This window comes from Zeus faber (assembly GCF_960531495.2).
Source record: "Zeus faber genome assembly, chromosome: 18".
Classification (NCBI taxonomy): domain Eukaryota; kingdom Metazoa; phylum Chordata; class Actinopteri; order Zeiformes; family Zeidae; genus Zeus; species Zeus faber.
The window spans coordinates 13909838-13927290 of record NC_137210.1 but is presented as its reverse complement, the minus strand read 5'-3'; the positions used below and the strand labels follow the sequence as shown (position 1 = coordinate 13927290).

At 44.5% G+C, this 17453-nt stretch overlaps 3 protein-coding genes across 4 annotated transcripts in view; 2 read left to right on the top strand and 1 right to left on the bottom strand.

The window, feature by feature from the left end:
* col4a2 (collagen, type IV, alpha 2) overlaps positions 1–1587 on the top strand; it is a 49342-nt gene extending 47755 nt beyond the window's left edge. For both annotated transcript variants that reach the window (XM_080019310.1, XM_080019309.1), the window contains exon 48: positions 329–1587. In XM_080019310.1, coding sequence (XP_079875436.1) covers positions 329–583 — 255 coding nt within the window. In that variant the 3' untranslated portion in view covers positions 584–1587. The remainder of the gene's footprint in view (positions 1–328) is intronic.
* Positions 1588–1722: 135 nt separating this feature from the next.
* rab20 (RAB20, member RAS oncogene family) lies at positions 1723–5773 on the bottom strand. The gene is made up of 2 exons (XM_080019312.1): positions 5497–5773; positions 1723–2939 (listed from the first exon to the last, which is right to left on the bottom strand). Exons 1-2 carry the CDS (start codon positions 5684–5686, stop codon positions 2344–2346), a joined length of 786 nt encoding a protein of 261 aa, XP_079875438.1. The 5' UTR covers positions 5687–5773; the 3' UTR covers positions 1723–2343.
* A 6300-nt stretch (positions 5774–12073) lies between these two features.
* On the top strand, positions 12074–17219 carry naxd (NAD(P)HX dehydratase). The gene is made up of 11 exons (XM_080018754.1): positions 12074–12853; positions 13142–13585; positions 13862–14012; positions 14118–14163; positions 14345–14433; positions 14978–15086; positions 15175–15225; positions 15374–15478; positions 15602–15722; positions 16512–16632; positions 16783–17219. Exons 1-11 carry the CDS (start codon positions 12340–12342, stop codon positions 16931–16933), a joined length of 1902 nt encoding a protein of 633 aa, XP_079874880.1. The 5' UTR covers positions 12074–12339; the 3' UTR covers positions 16934–17219.
* The last annotated feature ends 234 nt before the right edge of the window (positions 17220–17453 follow it).

Genomic DNA, 17453 nt, shown 5'->3' with positions numbered 1-17453 from the left:
TGTCAGTAGACTTCATTTTTTGACTTTATAGGATAATCGTGCCATGGGAAGAGAGCACTTCTCTCCTCTTCTATGGTCTTTTCACTATGGCTTATTTGCACACAACCCGTAAGTCTGCCCTTCAAGGTTTTGATAGCAGATCCACCGATGGAATTCGACACGAAGAGGCACGTGCATAGTGTTGGGGAACAGTCGGCATCATTCATCGTCTCGTTGAATCAATCTTGTTGTTTCATGAATCCCACGTTGGCATTTCTGACACAGCTTCTCATGCATCTTCTTACAAAAGTGACGTTGTGAACGGGGCCCCACTCTTCTGTTCCCACAGCACACGGCCGCAGGGGACGAAGGGGGAGGTCAGTCCCTGTCGTCGCCTGGATCCTGCTTGGAGGACTTCCGCACAACGCCTTTCATCGAGTGCAACGGAGGCAAAGGCACCTGCCACTACTTCGCCAATAAGCACAGCTTCTGGCTCACCTCCATCGACCAGGCCTTCCAGAGTGAACCCGCGTCAGAGACTCTCAAAGCCGGCCAGCTCCTCTCGCGCATTAGCCGCTGCCAGGTTTGCATGAAGAACCTGTGAGCGAGGGCTTTGCAAACACAACTTTGGACTCTCAGAAACACTAGCCGGAAGACATCATTGCAAAGACATTAATCTCGGAGACGAAAGGACAGCGAGAGGCTTTGAGCTGTTAAGTGGCCCGCTGTCGGTAACAAAATAGATGCCCGATCCTGAAGTCAACAGCAATGTCGAAAAACGTGTTTTGTTTAAAATGGTGCTTTTTTTTTTTTTTTAACTTATTACCTCAACCACTATGAAACATTTAACACATCAGAGGATGTTCACTACAGCTGAACCAAAGATGCCCATGTGTGTGCACTGCTTAAGTTAGAACTACTATCTTAGATTCCAGGATACCCCGGCAATACCACTAATACTGCTTTCCACCCCACTGTACATAATGTCTTGTTTGAGGTCTTGACTGTGTTTTGATCGACACGCTTGACAGTATTTTTTTGCTTGACTATCATTACTATAACAAAATCTGACATTTCTAAGAATGAAAAATGTCTCGCTTCAAGTTGTGTTTATGTTGTTTTTGTTTTGTTTATTTTACACGTTTATCTACCATCTCTGAAATGTGTATATCAATAGATTTAAGTTCTTTTATATACCATTTGGTCGGAACCAAAGCACTGATTTTCTTCCCTTTATTTATGTCTGCGGAGATTTACTTAATTTACTTCCTTAAAGAGCATGTTTCATTTCTACGACACAATCACTTTCCTTTTTCGATTCCTACTGGCAGTGTGCCAGCTGCAAGCCGCCCAGTATACTGAATGTGAACAGCTCTGTTCAAAGGTCTAATCCGAGGATTTGAAAGCAGCAAAGCTTTTCACCTACCGCGTTCAGTAACTGGGTCTGATCTTGATACTCCGAACAAAACACATTCTTTTGACAATTTAATTATGTTTATTGAGAACAGCATCCATCTGGCCATTTATTCCAACTCAATTATGTTGATTTTCAGAGTATAAAATCATTGCATTGTAAACATAACAAATTAAAGGGTTTTTTTTCTTATACATCTGTTTCTTGCATTTACTTGATTACATCTATCCATTTTTAACCAATATTCTTTTTTTTTTTTTTATTACTTTCACAGGGTGAAATAAACTGCATCAATGACATTAAAAAATAAAATACTTTATTCTCATAGAATCTAAAAAATGATCAGACATGTACAATGTGTGTTTAAATACATTTAAAGCTACTGAACAGTGCAGAGTGTGTGCAAATTAGAAGTAAAGGATCATTATCTAAACTGATAACAGTATGAGTATAATGTGATTGGTGCAAATCATTCAATCCTTTAAAAAAAAAAAAAAAAAAAAAAAAAAGGGACTATATTCAACTTTTCACTGTGCCGCAAAGACAAATTGTGCCATTAAAAAACCAAACAAAACAAAAACAAAAAACACGGTGACATAATCAGTCAAAAAAATAAGACAAATAGTGGAATTTGTACTGTGAAATTTCAAGGCATTAGTAGTCTAGGTTTATATTAATTGACACTAAGCGCAGTCTCAATCATGTAGAATTGAAATGTATAAAAGAGTAGAATCCAACATCCCAAAAGAAAGTGACCAGTATTGCTAACACACTTATCATGTAAATACCTTTGAGCATTATAAAACAAGCTGTGTTGTCTTTCCTTTTATTGTCTGGCAGTGTTACCAATCAGTTAATAACTAATCTCTGCATAAGGCCACAGGGTCTCTTGGGTGATCAATCACTTGTAGATTTCTTTAAAAAGCACCCAGCTTTCTTCTCACCATCCACTAGCAGCAGGAAGTTTTGGTCCGTTTACCACTGGCCCCCCTGTAATCTCCCAGGTCCACTGTAGGGGATCCCTGGTTCTCATTCTTATTCCTCAGAATGGAAGGCAGCATCAAGTCAAACAGTGTCTCAAACAGAATATCCACATTGAACCCGGTCTTGGCGCTCGTCTCAAAGCACATCTGGTCTGCGGGCAGGCTGCTCTGCTCGTCAAGGCCCTTATAGCGTAATATTCTCCCGTAGAACGCCATCGCTTCCTCGTGGCTGACCTGCTTGTGTACCATCAGGCTGGAGAGGGAGGTGGGGGTGGCGGGGGAGGCAGGGGGCGTAGGACAGGCGGAGGGTACCTGCGGTTCCGTCGGGTCCTCATCGTCACCAGGGTCCTCAGACGCCTCGGCCAGCTGGGCCTTGGGGTCTGTGAGATCGGCCTTGTTTCCCACGATGGCGTAAATGCAGTCGTGGTTGGCGGTGTCGGTCAAGGAGAGGAAGCGCTCCTCCAGTTCGGCCAGGCTCTGCCAGTTAGTGACGTCGTAAGTGAGGATGACGGCGGACGCACCTCGACAGTACATGGAGCCCAAACCATGGAACTGCTCACGGCCTAGGAAACACAAGCAGATATCAATCGCACGGGTCTCTCAGTACCTCAACGCGTCCAATCCCTGAAGCTTCACAATACACAACACCAGGGCACGACACTGTCTCCACACAGGTTCCAGAGGCACAATATGCCATATTCAAAACAAATCCCATAAGACCTCAAGAAACACAATGTCGCTGAACTCTATTCATTTGGAAGGTTCCAAAGTTTACCAAGCCATTACTAAATGTTCTGGGGGTTCACAAAAGCACAGTCAGAGCAACGTTGTGCAACTGGAGAAAGTACTGGAAAGCGGTGAATCTCCCCAGGAGTGGCCTTTATGCAGAAATCATCCAGTGAGTAATAGATAAAACGCCACCCAGGCTTGGATGTTCCATGACCTCTTCTAATTAATAAATTAAATATTGTTTTTTTTTGTCTCACACAGGGTCCCTTATGTCATATTTGACACATATTTGGTTGAAAATCTATAACATCCCGTGAACAATATTGAGAAATGCAGGAAGTCAGACAGGGGACAAATCCTTTTTCACAGCACAGTGTGTGTGACTGTTAGTCATTTGTTTGCCCAGGCACCATTTTGTCTGATACCACAGATTTTTCATTTAACGTCTAATATTCTGTGACAGATAGCCTCCGGCAAATAAGATCTGTTTTGCACGGATTATACGTAACCGCAGTACCGGTTCTAAAATGCATTAGGAAGACACTATAATAAATAACTACGATAGAATGATTAAAAAACGTGCGCGGTTTGAAGTTTAATTTACAATAACCGTAGCCGAAATGAAAAGTCTGTAAAGGAATTTTCCTGGTACAGAGGGAACGCTGCCTCCACACCACCCTTACTGATTAACAGTGTAAAGCAGTTGTCATTTGACAGGAAAAAGAGGAAACTGTGTTTTTAGGGATATGAGAAAGAGCAGCTGACACTAGTGGTACAGTTGTGAAACTTGGCAGAGACCAACGTCAAAGCCAGCGTTTCATTATCATTATAGAAGTATCATTATAACCAAAAAAAAAGGGAACAAAATCCATGCGTTCCCTTGAGAAGAAACTCAAGAGTGAACGAGAGGTTAAATCAGAGTCACGGTCCTCGGACACTGCCGCTCTAGCTTGTTCTTTCTTGGCGCTGTCATGGGGCTGGTATAAGGAACCGGTCGCGCAGCTGAATCGCCTGCAGCTTTCGACGTCGAGTTACCGAAAAACTAAACCGTTGCTTACGTCGCGGCCGACGGAGGCAGATTCACCGCCGGGCAAGCCGCAAAAGACAGAGCCTTCGGCGGCGGCGCCTTTAATCCTCCGCGCTTTCCTCAACAACCGCAACGACATGACTCAGCGCTGACGCGCAGGCATTTTTTGCAACCCCCCCCCCCCCCCCCCCCCCCCCCCAAATTGAAGAAGTCAATCGTACTGTGTCATAACGCTGGAGGTCATGGGGAGAAAGAGCACAGGCAGGAAGTGGTACTCTGGTGATACAATGAGTAGCCTACTTATCTTGATGGTAAATCAACATCCCGGCCTTTTTACCCCAGGGCCCCTGTATAAGCTAATATTTGCAAAACCCTGTAAATAAGGCTGACACCGAAAAATAAATGTGATACAGACAATTGTCAATTGTCAAATTGTCCGGCCCAGTTGACATAATAACTTAAAAGCACTGATTTCCTGACGCTAGATATGTCTGGATCGCAAACACGCAACATATTTTTGGAACGTTAACAGTATTAAATGACACGGCAATCCCCTGCATTCGTCCGTGCCCTGTTTTGAACTATGAAAGGGCATTCCAGGGCCCAAAGAAGAATATCAGGAAAACGTGCGATCACTGCAGATCCCCCGGAACGTCCCCTTTTCCAAAAAGACACTGAAAAACGCAGTCCAAGTTGAACACCCTCGTCTGTATCTCGACAAACAGCGTGCTTTGACAAAAAAAAAAAATTAAAATGAAAATAGTCTGTGACTCTACTCTGTTCTTCTCTTCCGTGAGGGCTGAACCCCGAACCATGGTTTGTTTTCATGTGGAGTTTATTCATTTGTGTGTGACGTCATAATTTAGTTGCGTGTGGCCTTGTGTGAGACAGGTCAACGACCAGCATGTTGTCAGGTCACGGTTAGAATTTTAATCCAAAATAATAATAATAATAATAATAATGACAATAACAATTCACAAAGTCAACACACTTTCCACCCGGCGGAGAATCAGTTTGACGCGTGAAGAAAATAAACAGATATATTTTACAAAGTTACGTCTTTCGTCCATTTCTAGTGAGGTAATAACGGGTTGAACCTGGACTTAGGGCCCGGCTTAAACAGCGCGGACCATAAACAGACAGTCACGTTGGATAATGAGGTCAGAGCTGTTCTGCAGTATTGAAAAACACACCAACAATTATGAAATATGAGGCGACGCTGTTGCTCGACAGTACTTTGTGGGCGGCGAAGGTGAAATAAAACGGTGGCGGCGCGACGTGCCGCCGGGTGAACGGCGCCGCGGGAAGAGAAGGGGTTTTTAAGTGGAATAAGCGGGGGGGGAAACAAAAGCACGTCGTTTTACCTGCCGTGTCCCATATTGAAATGTTGTAGGGCCCCCACTGTTTGAGGAAGAACGCCCCCCCGACCGTGCTGACGGTGTCCGCGAACTTCCGCTCCGTGTACCTGTGGAGCAGGGACGTCTTCCCCACGTGCATGTCCCCCAGGATCACCACCTTCACGTCGGGCTTCCTCATCTTCGAGAGCTCGGGCATGGCGGTGCCGGAGCGCGTCCGCGCGGATCCCCAGCGGCGTCGGAACGCTCGGCTTTAACGCGCGCTCGCTCCGCGGCGGGTGACGCCGCGCTCGGGATGCGCCATCGCGGGGGGGGGCGGGGGGGGGAAAGGTCGGGAAGGCGACGCCGACGCGCCCGGGGCCCCGCAAGTTGAAGCGAGGGGAAGTGGGACGGGAAGTGGGCAGGGGCGGCGCGGGCGTCGCGAGTGAGCCGTCCGCCGCGAGCGCAATCCGGAAGCGGCTCACACGCGGGGGGGGGGGGGAAATCCCGACTTCTGTTGCAAGGTAAGTGGGAGGCCGGTGCCTTCGGGAACGATTCCTGAGGCGTGGGGCTTACGTGGGGTTTACGCGTCCGTGTCCCGTCAACGTTTGAAGTGTTGACGCTGGCAGACGGGTCGTTTCGTTTGTGCGACTCGCAACTTTGCACCCCTCCGCCGGGATAAATCACTTTGGGAGAGCCGCGGTCTAAAATGTCATCTGGGATCCACGGTCGACATTCTTCTCCGTGAATGAACGAATCACGACGCAACGAAACGGTTGTCGTCAAGATTTCCGAGTTCACAACTCCCAACAGTCCGATAAACGAACGACTCTTTTTTTTTTTTTTTTACTGAGTGGGCCTTCAAGAACCGAATCTGAACACTCCACCCTGGGAGAAGCCGGAGCTTTTGTTTAACTGGAAAAGGGGGTACGCTCGATTTGTGTCAGGGCTCGTCCCGGTATGCGGCTGTTGTGTTCACCGCCTAAAAGCATTTTAAGAAGTGGCTGGCGATGTCAGGACCGTGAAATGTCTCCAGAATACTTTTTAACAAAATGTTTTCAATAAGATCAATTAACTCGTTCCATGTGGATGTGACGTCATTTGCGATGCCAGCGCTTCTGACGTCTGTCAATGGAAGTGGTTTGAAAGTTTTACGTGCTCTCCAACATTGATACTAAAGGGTTTGAGTTATAGTTATAGTGTGTGTGTGTGTGTGTGTGTGTGTATGTGTGTGTATATATTAGAGAGAGAGAGAGAGTTATATATAGTTATATATAAAGTATATATAGAGTATATATATATATATAGATCTCTCTCTCTCTCTCTCTCTCTCTAATATATATATATATATATACATATATGTATGTATGAATGTGTGTGTATATATATATATGTGTGTATATATATAGAGTTACATGTAGTTAAATATATATAGTTATATGTATATATATATATATATATATATATATATATATAGAGAGAGAGAGAGAGAGAGAGAGAGAGTTATATATAGTTATATATATATATAAAGTATATATAGAGTATATATATATATACATATATATATAGATATCTCTCTTTCTCTCTCTATATATATATATAACTATATATATATATATATGTATAGAGTTACATGTAGTTAAATATATATAGTTATATGTATATATATATATATATATATATATAGAGAGAGAGAGAGAGAGAGAGAGAGAGAGAGAGAGAGAGAGAGAGAGAGAGAGAGAGAATAGACAAGTGGGCGGTTATACGAAAACGTACCATGTTGTGTCGCTGGAACAAAACCACTCTGTAAATCTGAATGAACAATGAAATCAAATTTTAAAATATATCATTTAGTTTCCATTATATATCATATATATATCATTTTTATTTTGTTTTAAAAGAGTTTTAAACTTTTTTGTGTGAAGCATCTTGCAAGAAAATGTAAGAATGGCCTGTCCCTCAGTATGATTTTTGTACTTTTCCTAGCTATTGAAGCCAAAATAGGCCAAACTATAATATAAAAACTTTAACATATATAAAACCTCAAGTGTTGTTTCATTACTCATGAATGGGTTTTATTCTTAATATCTGTAAAATGTTGAAAAAAACAACAATTTAGTTGGGTCCCCTGGTTGTCGTCAACCCTGTTACCTTTAATGGAAACACCCCTTCAGAGATAATGGACTGTTCCGAAAGTTGCCCAATTTCCAAGAAGTGAAATCCTCTGCCCTTTACAAAGTTGATGGTGAAATGACAAGTGTCCTCTTCTTTAAATTATTTTTTTAAGAGGACATTTACTTGTCTTTAAAAAGAACAGTTGTCTTTCAGAACAATCCATTATCTCTGAAGGGATGTTTTCATTAAAAGTAACAGGGTTGGCTTTTGTGTGTTTTTGTTAGAACATTTTGCAGCCTCACAGCAAGTTGGTCCTGGGTTTCACTCCCACCTGGGGCGCTGTTGGCACCGTGCTCCGGGTGGGTTATCTCCCAATTAGGAGCCTTTCTGTGTGGCGTTTGCATGTTCTCCCCGTGCTCACATGGGGTTTCCTCCACCTAACGTCAGTGAGGACCCCCACCAAAAACATGCACACATCTTCGTCTGACCAGCGATGGATATATGGAACCAGGTCCCCTGGGCGCGTCGTCGAATGCTGCCCACTGCTCCTGGCGGCCCCCCTGGATGAAGGACAAGCCAGGATGGGTCAAATGCAGAGGCCACATTTCACCGGCCCCATGCAAAAAGCATGTGCGTGTGTGCGTGCATGTGTTGTAGTGTGGTGTGCCGTGTGACAGTTAAAGATTATTCATTCAATAGCAAGTAAAAGTAGAAATATTGAGTTGCACAGGTGTGATAAAGTTCTGAAAATCTCATCTCCACCGAGGATTGTTTTTTCCGGTTCTAGAATGCTGTGATTAAGGGGGCATTCAGAGTTTTTGGGTTCCGCTGTGGTTCCTCGCCGAGATTGTTGACCAGTATGGGGAATGTGTGTGTAAACAGGGGTCCCACTGATTGCGTTTGAGGGGCACAGCAGATACAATATTAGGCTTTTGTTTCTTCTGTTAAGGCTGAACATCTTCAATAGATCATTTAATTGTGATGTAATTTCGTCATCCTTCATGATTTGAATAGAACAATTGGTTTACATTTACATCTGCAGTATCATCACCATTTTTTAATAATGCTTCTAAGCTAAAACCTTCCAATAAATCTGTCTCCAAAATATTCTGATTAGTGATGTTGAATTAAAGGTTTATGAATGTCCTATTATAACTTCATTACACCAATAACTGTAACTTAAGCAGTTTAACAAATATGGTAACTGTTAGCTGTTAACTGCCTATAATATTCTAATATCATTGAAAAAATGAAAAGACAAATGTAAAATCCACAAATTTTATATGTTAAGCAAAAGAGACCAGTAATCCACAAAAAAGGGGGGTATTACTATTTTGTTTCGAAAACTTTTTCTTAAAACAGAAGATGCTGTGAAGGTGTCAACTGTAAATGAACATATTCATCAATGTAAAACAGTAAACTATTCAATATTCTCACTTTACAAACACACTTAGTGTAATAAGGGCGCTTTTATCTTTCATAGTAAATCAGATTTGTTTGAAATATGGATTTAAAACCTTATCAACAGTAATTTATATGTCAGTAACAGGGTTGACACATATACATGTTGATTATAAGTGAAATAAATTTGAAATAAGAGATAGCACGGGACATTTCCTGGGGGTAAGAATCTAGTCCATCCAAAAAGGGGCTTAAAGTGTTTCAAAACAGTACTTTGAAAATTAAACATTAAGAATGGGAAAAGGCACGTTTTTGGATAATGACCCAGCTATTTTTGACCTGAATTTTTACATATTTTTTTATCTGCAGAAATATTATTAGAAATATTAATATTTATCCCATATTTATGTAGCTGGCACTTTATAGAGACAAGAATGCACTGATTGTGCACTCAAACTGTCAATATCTTACAATGATTATTATAAAACCAACAAATGTACATATATCAATCTTGCCTCTTCAGTTTTTCCTTCAAGTTGTTTATGTGTCGTTTACAAATCAACATTTCAAAGTGTTTATATGGCCAATACTACTCTGCAAAAGCAGTCATCATGTGCTTTAATAAATAATGGCTTATACCAGGAGTCTCAAACCACAGGCCCTGGGGCCAGACAATTTAATGTGGCCCGCTACATGGTGATAATTTATTGATAAATCTATCATCAAATATTTTTTTCGAATCACAATACTTAATTAATCCACACGCGTACTGAATTTATTCCAATATAAAACAGAATTAAATCGATTATAAGAGAGCAATTTCTAACAGGGTTGTGAGGCGATTCAATGATGCGAAAAAATAAACAGGCCGGTTTTCCCTTGAAGTTCGACACAGGCAAACTGGCCGGTGGCCCCCAGGTCACTGTCCTCATCCTGTTTGCTTCCATTGAAACAAATCATTCAACATGTGCACTCATTAGATAAGGCATTTAAACCTTTCACTGAAGCATATAAATTACAACGCATGCATTCTAACGCAGCGCTGTCATAATCTCGCAATAGCTGAACAAGAAAACGAGAAGATCACGCTGAAAACGCACAAAGCCGCCCCTGCAAACCCCCGCTGAAAACGCACTAAGCCGCAAATGGGACTTCTGTCGACAGGTTGAGCAGCTTCAAATACCTGGGAGTCCACATCACAGAGGACTTAACATGGACTGTACACACAGACACTCTGGTGAGAAAGGCGAGGCAGCGTCTCTACCACCTCAGGCAGCTGAGGAAATTCCGGGTCTCGGTGAGGATCCTCAAGTCCTTCTACTCTGCAGCGGTGAAGAGCATCCTGACAGGCAACATTACTGCCTGGTTTGGGAGCTGTACTGCTCAGGACAGGCGGGCCCTGCAGAGGGTGGTGCGTTCAGCTGAACGTACCACTGGAACTACCCTCCCCCCCTTGCAGGAGTTATACACCAGGAGGTGTAGTAGCAGAGCCCGCAGGATCATGAAGGATCCTCACCACCCCAACAACAGACTGTTTCAGCTGCTGCGGTCAGGCAAGCCTTTTCCTGCAAGCCATTAGAACTGTCAATGCTGACCTCACCAGGGGTCCTCACTGAGCCACACACATAGGCTCCACTACCTACTGTACTGAAGGAAGCATACTGTACCGCATACTGTGTCACTGTTCAGGGTTGTTCGTGATGCTGTATTGCTGCACCGTACTGTTGTATACTGTGCTGTATTATCCCAAACACCACCTCACTTTATTCACATTCACATGCCACTTTAATTCACATGCCACTTTAATGCACATATCTGTATATACATTATTGCCTATTCCATATACATAAGCATATTCCCTCTATCTATTCCATTTTATTTTTATTGTATTTTAGTTTATTCCATATATTTTTATTTTTATTCTATACGTATTCGACTCACTGTACTACGTTTTAGGAGGCAGTTAGTTGTTCTATTAGAAAGAAATTTTTCCTAGGACATATTGTGTGTTATCACCGGGTGCGTTGCATTACATTTCACTGCATATATGTATGAAAGCATGTGTATGTATGTGACGAATAAAAAATCTCGAATCTCGAATCTTGAATCTTGAATCTCGCTGGGCGGCGCGTTTCGTTCGGGGAGACGGGGGCGCGCCGCTCGAGGTGTGGCGGCCCCTTTAAGAGGTTCGGCCAATGGGGGGCGGCGGGGGGTGGCAGCGCCGCGTCCTCGTTTCTTCCGGTGCCGTGTTGTGGTCGTGTCGCCCACATGCTCCGGCGAGCCGCCTCGCTGCTGCTGCCGCTGCCGCCGGCCTCCTCACGCCGTCCGCGCCTGGGTAAGAGGAACCGGGCGGCGTGCGAATCGCGGCGCGTTCGTGGCTCGCATCTTGCGGTGAACGGCCGGGATGCCGCGGGAGATCCGGCTGCTCGTCTTCTGCGGCTCCGCAGTCGCGCTCGCGGTCGTTACGACGCTGGGCTGTTTCGACGGGGGAGGTAAAGTAAAAGGTCGAGGCGCCGCAGCGTTCGTTTCCATCGCCGCCGCCGCCGCCGCCGCTGTTGCTGCTGCTGTTGTTTTCGTGATCACGGCGGCGTCACGTTAGCGCCGCGCCTCGTGTCGTGTCAAACTCGCCCCGGCGGTTTGACAGTCTGCGGGTGATAGACGACCGTACCTCTTCGGCGACTTGGTCCTCGACGAGTCGACCCGGTACGAAAAGAGTCGTTCCGTCTCCCCGCGCCTTTGTTTATCCCCCTCCCGGTTGGCGGGATGAACGAGTCCGGAGAGTCGGTTGTCTTGTCTGGGGTTTTTTTTTGTTTTTTTTTAATTTTATTTTTTTGCCGCAGTGACTCCCGACTCCCCTGAGATTCCCGTTCGCTCCGCACGACTCGCACACGAGTCTCGCGTCGCCGCTGAGGGGACACTAGGACCCCGCGGAGGGCTGAGCGTGGCCGGCGGGGCATGGCGGAGACGGGTTAGGTGGCCCTCTTAACAACTGATCCGAGGTCAGTGTTACGGCGATGGTGCGACGGACCCCTTCGGCGAGCGGGCGTTGAGGCAGGTCCCAAGCCAGTCGGACCGCAGGAGGAACGGGCTGCGTTGGTTATGACGTAGGAGGGGTAGAGCTAGTCGGCGCTGCTTCGGGGTTGGGGTTAGCATCGGGGGAGTTGCTCGAAACAAGCCGTCGAATTGTCCAGAAGTTGGGGAAACTGAGCGCGTAATCGTCCCAAGTTGGCCGCCTTCACGACCGGGAGGCAAGGCAAGCACCGGCCGCCCGTCCGTCATCGCCCGCGGTCTCGTCGTCCGTCCGCCACTCCGCTAGTCTGGGTCCCTGGTAGGGAAGCAGCCGCGCTGCCCTCCACGATGCAGGCGAACAACACCCGGGGGTTTCTGTGGTCGGACGTGGAGACCAGAACGCTGCTGAACATCTGGGGGGAGCAGGACATCCAGGTGGCCCTGGACGGAAACTTCCGAAACAGCTTTGTCTACCGCGACGTGGCCCGGCGGCTGCTGGCCACCGGCTTCGAGAGAACCCCGGAACAATGCCGAGTGCGGATCAAAAGTCTCAAGCGGCAGTTCCTGCTGGCGAAGGAGGGCAACATCAGGAACAACGGCCAGTACCACAAGATATGCAAGTTCTACGACACCATGGAGAGGATCTTGAGCAACCGCCCGACGATCGATCCCCAGGAGTTTATTGACGTCGGGGCGGGTATGGAGGACACGGCGGACGGCCTGGAGGAGGATGGGGAGGATGGTCAGGACACATACTCTGGGAGCATGGGGGAGTTCCCCATGCCGGCTGAGACAGAGGTCAAGTTGGAGTATCCCACTGTTCCCATTCCCATTCCTGTTAAAGTGACAGTGGGGAACAATAGTGAGTACATGCTCCTCGCCGACCCGCATGAACCTCTCTAAACCGGTGTGAACACGTCCTAGCCTGTGTGAATTCCTCTCTAAACCTGCGTGATCCTCTCTAAAAATGCATGAACCCCTCTAAACCTGCAGGGACCCCTCTTAACCCACAGGAACTCACTAAACATGCAGGGACCCCACTTAACCTGCATGAAACTATACATCCGATGCAGTACACATTATCTGCTACAAACTGCAATAAACATAACGCATCGTTTTTAACTCAGGCATCTTGACCCTCCGCTTGCAGGTTCTTCAGCGCGACCAAATAACATCCAATCGGCTACAACTTTGAACTCCAGTAGGCCTAAACGGCCCAGGAAAAGACGGGCCAACTTCCCCATGGAGAAGCTGATGGAGCAGTTCCTGGAGCAGAGCGCCCAAGCCGAGGAGAGCTTCTACCGGATGGAGGAGCAGCGTTTGCAGGCGGAGGAGCGGCGGCGAGAGGCCGAGCACTCGCGGGAGCTTCACATGCTCCACATGCTCGGTCAGATGTTCTCTGGGATCTCCTCTGCCAGCCCCGTGTCTGCAGCCCCGTCTTCCAGGACCGTGCCCCCTGCCCACGGCCCTGTGTACCCCAGTGCCTCGCCCACCTGCACGCGTGGACAGTCCAGTCACCTCAGACACACTTCACCTCAGGCAGGCTGTTTCCACCAAGAGAGTCGGCCGTTGAACTCAGACCCCTCGGCATTAGGTACAGGCTTCAGTGTCCTCCGTGGAGCCTGAAGCTGGATTAGCACAGTGTGAAGAAGGGGAAATGGCGATGCAGCGCCATAGGCGGTGCAGTCTGTTAAAACTGAAATCATGTTTGTGTTAGGTGGATTGTCAACACCAGCTGCACTAACACGATTCCATTTGTGCATCAATTCATGCCGCTTTATTATTATTATACATGAGAAAGGCCTGATAAGGTGACATAGTGTCCCTCTACACTTATAGTCTTCGATCATGTTTTTTTCCCCCCCTGCAGTGTTCGAACGCTTCTCATGCCTTGGGTCTACATCATACAGAGGTATGGATGAAGAAACGCTCTCACTGGTGAAAACCATGGTCCCACCACTGACATCCAAAAAGCACAAGGGACAAGACGGGCGAGTTGGGATCATTGGTGGTTGCAAAGAGTATGTTGCACCGAAGCTCTATATGGTTTATGTGGTATATTCTTTTTAGTTTGGCTTCTCTGTTGAACTTTTTGTTTTTAATCTCTTTGCATTCTTTATGTGAAGGTACACAGGAGCCCCATACTTTGCTGCGATCTCTGCTTTGAAAGTGGTAAATAATAATAATAATAATAATAATAATAATACTTTGTTCTAATTATGCTTTCTGAAATGTTGTGTTGGTTTTTTTTTGTTGTTTTTTTATTAACAAATGTTGACCAGTCTTGTTACTTGTTAATTGCTGTAAATCTTGGGTTTGATCCAGTGACAGTGACTCTCTGTCCTCTGTCCAGGGTGCAGACCTGGCCCATGTATTCTGCACCAGGGATGCTGCAACCGTTATTAAATCATACAGCCCCGAGCTAATCGTTCACCCTGTACTGTAAGTGTTAAATGGAACACTGACTCATATGGTAAATTGCATTTTACAGGCCTGTTCTTTGTTTATTCATGTACTTAAAAACATTTGAATACTGTGTAAATGCCAGTTAACATATTTTCAGATTATTCACTGCACACATTCTAATGTAATCCACACATACAAATGCCAGCCACTTGTTTGAGCTACTAAAACGTTACTTTGGCTTAAAAACAATGCCATAACATCACAGAACGGCCCAAAAATGCCTTGGTTACTTTGTTTTGGTCAGAACAGGTTGTAGGTGTAGAGGAATTGGTCAACCTGCCTTTTTTTTTTTCTTCCTTTTTTTTTTAAGCAAAGTAAAGATTGGAAACGGCTTCGTAATAAATTAGTATGCCTTCTATGTATACACAGCAGTGTTATAGTTGGGTACCAAGGGCATGTGGGTGTATAAAAATATCTTATCTGAATATGATCTGTATCGAGGCATTGCCTTTTATTTGTTATACTATGACAGTATGCATGTTAACGCCTTCTGTTTTTAACATATGGAATGCGTATCAAGCGATGGCCCCAATGCAGTGGAGGAGATCGAGAAGTGGCTTCCCAGACTGCACAGTCTTGTGGTTGGACCGGGACTTGGCCGAGAAGAAGCATTACTGAACACAGCAAAGGCATGTGAAATACAACACATTACTGACAACCATTTTCAGTGATTTGTCATCAGATATGATCTCTAAATAAAACCTTTTTCTCTTTTAGGAGGTGATTGAAAAGTCAAAAGCAAGAGATATTCCGATAGTCATTGACGCAGTGAGTATTACCTGGATTAGATAAATAACAATACATTAGCATATTGCCAGCCAAACCAATTAAATTAAATTTGAAAAGACAGTCAAACTTGCTACGTGTATGTGATGTGTGTGTTTTGTTTTTGTGCAATGTTGTTTGTTTGCAACAGGATGGATTATGGCTGGTTTCTCAGCAGCCATCTGTTATTCAAGGTTACCGGAAGGGCATCCTCACCCCTAACTTCATGGAGTTCACACGGCTATACGAGGCATTGGTCAGTCTTAAACAACATTCAACCGGCTAATAATAAGCATTCTGTAATCTAAAAGTGATACATCATAATAAGTAATAGAATATGTTCTCTGTGTATGTCTGTCTTATCACCTTGCTCTTTCAGCACCATGAGCCGATGGACAGCAGTGATCACCAACACAGTGCCATGCAGCTCAGCGTCGCTATGGGCAACCTAACTGTGGTTCTCAAAGGGGAAAGGGATCTTATCACAGATGGAAGCAAAGGTTAGTATCACACACAAGAACATAATCTCACTCACATAAACACACATTTCAATCACTCACACACTCCCACCCGCCCCTCCTTTCATTCACTCACTCACACACGTTCACACAAATTGTGCAATAATGTGTGCAATACCTCTGGTACTGTACATACTGTAATAAGATTATTAGCACATAGTAATAATTCATATTTAGAATTAATATACCATAAAAATTTATCCTGTGCATAGTATCACATTTTGTATGTCTATATCTGACTATTGCTGTTTTTATTTTTTATAGCTATTTATTTGTGTGTGTGTGTGTGTGTGTGTGTGTGTGTGTGTGTGTGTGTGTGTGTATATTTTTTTTTTTCACTTATTTTTGTATTTTTATTCTCCATTTTTCAGGCTGTTAAGCTTTTTAATGCTAATGGTTTGCAGTGTAACACACCAAACTTGACCAGAACACAGAAGTCCTCGTATATGTAGATGTCCCTGGCGAATAAAAGTGATTCTGATTATAGGGCATGTGTTCAACACCACCTGTGACCCCAGCACTTGTCAGCTGTGAGCCCCCACCCCACCCCTTTGGACTAATGCACACTTTTTTTCTTGGCTTATACTGTTTGCCGCCATAACACCTGAATTTCCCTCTGGAGATTAATGTAGTCTTATCTCAGCTTAGGGTTGCAAACAGACATTTTGTATGCTAGTGCATGTCTTTTATGCTCCTTATTTATTTTCCTTAGATAACATACAAGAAAGACATTTTGCCCACATATCTACCGGTGTCTGCTGTGCATTTCAGTGCTCTCATGCAGTGTTGGAGGCAGTGGTAGAAGGTGTGGTGGGCAAGGCGACCTCCTCTCAGGATCTCTTGGTGTGCTGGCACATTGGGCATATGCTTCTTCTGCAGGAAATTTCAAAAGGTACTGCCATAGACTCATTGAGTTTAAAGAGATAATATAAAATCTGGAAACATATATTTTTTAATATGTACAATGTTTAATTTAATATAGAATAATTTGTATGTGGCGTGTTTACCAATACTTCTGTAACATTTTGTTATTCTTCCACAGTCCGAATCCATCAATGTTGGCAGCATTTGGGGCGTGCTCTCTTACCAGACAGTGCAACAGTCAAGCCTTCAACCAACATGGCAGATCCACCACGACTTCTGATATGATCTTGGAAATCGGTTCTGCTTTTAAAAAACTCTTTGAGAGTTAACAAAATATAATTTATCATTCATATTGTAAAAATATTTATAGCATACACACGCACTATTTTGTTTCCTTTTTTTGAGCACTGACAAACATCATGTGCCTATAGTAGGTCCAATAGAAAAACGCCCTCCTGGGTAAAAATGTCATGTACCGCCCCCCAACCATCCTTAATAACTGCAAACACACTCTTATCCATGATCAAGGCATCAAGTGGGATTTTGCACTCTCCGTGTGAAATGAAAATGAAAGGAGAAATTGGTGATGAAGTAATTTAAAGACCTATTCGATTTCTAAAATAAAAAAAAAATATATATATATATATGTGGATGTTTGTTGCCTCATGTCTGTCTATAGCAGTAGCAATGCACCTTCCCACCGCCGAGTGGCGCTGTAGACTCAGTCATCCCACGCACCACATGCATTTCATTCATAATTCCCACGAACCGCTTAGAAAGCATTTGTGGCGAGATTGGTGTTGTTGTGGCTGCGCATCGTCAAATGGATTCCATATCTGAATCGACTTC